Genomic DNA, 5,000 nt, shown 5'->3' on the forward strand with positions numbered 1-5,000 from the left:
CTTCACATTGTCAAACTTTTCAGTTTCTTCTTAGAACTGAATACCAGTCCTTAACCTTTTTTCAGTTATGAACTTTTTGGACCATCACAGAGCTTTAAGATGCCACTTTTTTAAATGTTGTACTTATAAAAAAAAATGGGGACAACATATTCAAGCAAAAACATCACAAATGCATGTTGTTTGCACCTGCACGCAAACTTTGCAAATGCTTTTGATCTGATGAGTTGCCAACCCAGTAATGCTTCAGATACCTGTAGTGACGTCGAAACCCAGAACACCTTCAAACACATTCAATGACAAGTTGTCAGAGAAAAAATTAAAATAAAAAACAAACATCTTCTTGAGCATTGGGACCCACATGGAATAGCCCTTGCATATGTGTATTATACTGATGACTGGATTCCATCTACTTAATATACAATCATCTTTTTAGGATAATACCACCTACGCCAGTCGGCAGATAATGCTAGAGTGAACTTCTTGCTATACAGCTGAAAATGTTAATTTTGTGGAATGCCCCTTTCAGGGATGTTTCCTAGTTGTCTATGCTCTAAAGATTTTGTTCAAACCCATCAAGTACAATGTAGCATGCATGTGTGAAATGTCTCAAGTTTAGATCAGTTTTGCAATATGCACTGTGTTGTCTGAACTGATCCTTGTAAAATTTTTGTAGTTTCTTGTCAATTGTTAAATATGGAAAAAAGGATTTACTTTCTGAAAGCAAAATAGCATTAATGACGTCTCTTGATCAGGTTAGGATCTGATGAATTTTTATTTTAAAAGGCAAGCAAATCAGGAGCAAATTAATTTTCTCTGAGCTGTTTAATGTCAGTAAGTGGGCTTTCCAGGATGAAGCACTTTTTTGCCTGCTCTCTGTGTATCATACAGTGTATAATCTTTTCACCGGTTTATCTCAGTTTCTGTTGGGGCTGGCTTTCATCGCTCTTCTATAAATTTAACAAAAAATGCTGTGTAAAGAGCGAAAGATGTATTTTGCTTTCATGATAATTATAAATTCGTATTAAAATTTGGAGAAACGTGGAGGTCAATTTGCCTGAGTTCTTGCATCTTTGCATACTCCATTTTAATATCGCTTTAAGCATGCTTGCCAAAATATCTTTTGTAAGCGTGTCACCATTCACCACCCGGTCTATAATTCACCAGTTGTCTTCCTTTATTGTTCAGAGTATTATAGAGAGTATCTGGAACGTCATAAGGTTTTTCAATGTCTCTTTACCGACAAAGACAAAGAGGCATTGTCCTGTATCGCAACCACTCGACGAACTAGTCTCCACCGATAAGTTCGAAGCTGTCACCAATTCCACCGGCAGAACATCGCCAAAACAGGGTTTAAGGGAATTTCTGGTCCTCCCAGAAAACCAAGAACTTGCAAAAACCGTTCGAGAAACTTGCGACAAAAGCCAACACTGTCAAAAAAGTAAGCATTGCAGCGCTCGTTACCTCCATTCACCGTATAGTCACACGAAAGGTGCATTTACCACGCGAAAACAATTTTTACACAATTTGTACACCCCTTCAATTTTTGGAAAAACATCAAAACTCGTCAAAAATTGTGACAAAATCCTTATCTTTCAAACAGCGACCTTATTTTTTTGATTTAATCAACGGCTGTCATTTTCCGGCGAACAGATAGTCTTTTTTAATGAGCGCGCCCTTGAGCCTGCGTTTCGTGCCGCGGGATCAGTGACTTGCGCAGTCGTTTTTCAGCTCTGTCTTGCGAAGTAATATACGAAACATTATCAACAGCTCGTTTCAATCGTGTTTCGTCTGACTTTTCTGAAGCTGGAGTGTTGATCGTAACTATGACTTCGAATGTTTCGAGTTTGCGCAGGCGTAGTTTCGCAAAACAAAGCCATTTTACGTCATTATCCGCTAGCCAATCAGCGGCTTTTGCGCTCTGTCGGCATGTACCTCAAAAATTGTTATTTTCAACAAAATGCAACCTGCACACTTTGAATGCAGACCACGAGACAAGTCTATTTTGATAATTGTTTACCAATTATGTTGCTATGGTAACCAAGAGGGTGGGACTGAACCTGCTGGAGGGTGTCCTTGCTATAACAGCTCTAACTCCAAAAGTTTTCAACAAAATTCAATAAAATTTTCAGGGAATAATGTTTAAAGGCAATATAATACAAGGAACTAAAAAAAACTATCATACTGCACGAGTATAAGAAACACCATGATTTTAATTATAAGAGAATATAAAATATGTGAAAATTTCAAAATGAAAATTTTGATATCAAGAGCCATATGGACCAAATTGGCTAATTTTAGTTCATTGTATGCAGAACTATATTCACTATTTTCACTGAAAAAATGAGACAAATATGTTAAATTCCCAAAAATATATCAATGTTACAGTTTCAGCAGATACGCAAAATTCGTAATTTTGAGAAAAAGGCTTTTAAAGTTGATCTTTTCACTTCACAAGATTTCTAGAAAGAAATGAATTGCTTAAAATGTCTAAAAATACCCAGAGGCATAGTTCACACCCTCTGCCTCCTTTCTTTTGTCATCTTTTCTCTTTTTGAAGCCTCTGAGCACTTTTCTTCTCTTCTTTGTGTCATCAAGGCTTTTCCTCTGGGATAGGTGAAAACGTGCTTGATCCTCTTGTTTGCAACCAGTTTCAGTAAACCTTCCTGGAGGAATGCCAAGAGCATCAAAAAGCTTCAACACAACAGAACAGCCAATATTGAAGTGAGCAACAGCATCATACAAGCCCATTTCAAGAATCTCTCGGCCAACATACACTTCCTTAGGGACGCGCTGCCAGACCATACCATTCAAAGCCTCATTCTGGTTTTGAGTTTTTCCATGCAAACATTTTTCCAGTAAACTGTTTTCACTTAGTCTAACATACTCTGGTTTGAGTTTGGCAATAACTTCCAAGGGAAGTCCAGGACCATGCTTATAGAGACTTGTCCTGTTGGCTTTATCGCATTGGTACTTGCACCAACTTGTGCTGCCAATGGGGCAGTGGTCATGCAATGGGCGGGACTCGCTGGAGGCACAATGCATAAAACTGGCATGGATGGCTTTTTTCATCCCTGTCAAGTTCCCCATGTTGGCACGAATGGCAATACCATAATAATTCTGGAGCTTGTCAATTGTTGAATCAGTCAGTTTGCTCCTCCCTCCCAGTCCTGGGTTTTCGCGCTTCAACTTGCGAAGTGTTGTGCCCACCCTTTTTTGCACATGGCCGTTGCACTCTTTCTTTTCAACTGTAATTCCTGAAGCTTGGTACACATCCTTTACTCGCGTAAACAAACAACGCGTAAACAAACGACGCGTAAACAAACCTGTTGCTATGGCAACGAACCGACATCACCTTGTTCAGTACCCTCAATGTTGTTTTTCCAAAAAAGATATTCGAGGAAAAAACACTCCAGAAGTAAAAACAAACAATAAAAGATTTCAAATCAGTTAGAAAAATTTTTTGACCAACATTCGTATTTTTGCCGTTTTTTTGAGGTAGATACCAAATTGTACTCCTCTCGTCCTATCAGAATCCAGTAATTATTATTTTGTTGAGTGTAATATAATAAAGTAAATGTAGCAAATAAATGGCTCATTGTTGTATGCTCACGTTGTCGTCAAAACCTAAAATTTGCTGATTTCACGTTGCTATTTTCATGGTGGGGAACGGCACGAGAAATGCACGGAAATTTGTCCTGCACATGCAGCACAATTATTTCTCCTTTTTTAACAAACAATATTCTTGCTTTGTGGCGTTGTCGTTGCCGGCTAGTACTCAAACATGGAATGCTAAAATGATGGAACGCCGGAACGGTGGAATATTTAAACATGGAACGGTGGAATACTCAAACATGGAATGGAGGAATACTTAAACATGGAATGGTGGAATACTTAAACACGGAATGGTGGAATAATTAAACATGGAAATACTTAGTGGGAGGCGCGGTGGCCTCATGGTTATACTGCTCGACTCCGGATCGAGTGGTCCGGGTTCGAGTCCTGGCCGGGAACATTGTGTTGAGTTCTTGGGCAAGAAATTTTACTCTCACGGTGCCTCTCTCCGTCCAGGTGTATAAATGGGTACCGGCGGAAATGCAGGGGGACTAGCATCCCATCCAGGGGGGAAGTATAAATACCCCTAGTCGCTTCATGCTACGGAAACCGGAGATAAGCACCGGCCTCCTAGGCTCGTAACAATCTCCGATTGCACCATCAGTCTTAGCCTTTGTAAAATCTCCGATGACGTAATGGTCTTACTGAATCTGGAACTTTCATCGGGATATGTATGTGTATGAACGATACGATATTAACACTTTTAACAACTTACAGCTTTCCTTCCTAAAAGTCACGATTAAATTTAGTTGGTTTTTTACACGAATAAAGGCCTAGCAAAGTAGTCACACGCGGCACATAATTCAAGAATTACGTTAGCCACGGCTATGTTTAGTATGGTGGTTATTTCCCTACCAATGAAAGTTGAAACGTCGACACATTCCATAGATGACGTAATGGTCTTTTATGTATTCAATACTCGCTTCGAATCAAGTGCTGCTTCAATAACACAAAAAGGCAATATATTTTGTATTAAATAAAGAGTGGAATATTCATAAAATTTTAAGTACATTAAAAACCATCGACTCCTAAAGCCGCCGTAAGGCCCTTGCAAACGCTTGCAACAACACGCAACATTGTTGGGCCCAACAATGTTGTCTCTTGTTGCGCGATGTTAGCCGATGTGTGAAAACGCTCGCAACAAGTCACAACATGTTAGGTCTTTAGATGATAATACAAAGGGCTCTGGGACGTTTTCCATCTCCGACGCCATGTTGATTTCTTGTTCGCATGTATTTGTGTGGATAAGTGGCATGTAGTGCGCGTGCGCCGGCGCAACTGTGTTGGATGTGCTGTGCAAACGAACGCAAGATTGTTGGACCAGGTTTCGATGACTGCGAAACAATAGAAATAATGGCACTTGTTGGCTCTGAAGTTTGACCAGTTTC

General features: G+C 39.6%; 1 protein-coding gene across 1 annotated transcript in view; it reads right to left on the bottom strand.

The window, feature by feature from the left end:
- Positions 1-2,211: 2,211 nt before the first annotated feature.
- LOC138044706 (uncharacterized) overlaps positions 2,212-5,000 on the bottom strand; it is a 3,656-nt gene continuing 867 nt past the window's right edge. The window contains exon 2 of the mRNA XM_068891148.1: positions 2,212-3,329. Coding sequence (XP_068747249.1) covers positions 2,488-3,329 — 842 coding nt within the window. The 3' untranslated portion in view covers positions 2,212-2,487. The remainder of the gene's footprint in view (positions 3,330-5,000) is intronic.

This window comes from Montipora capricornis, chromosome 4, assembly GCF_036669925.1.
Source record: "Montipora capricornis isolate CH-2021 chromosome 4, ASM3666992v2, whole genome shotgun sequence".
NCBI classification, from domain to species: Eukaryota; Metazoa; Cnidaria; class Anthozoa; order Scleractinia; family Acroporidae; genus Montipora; species Montipora capricornis.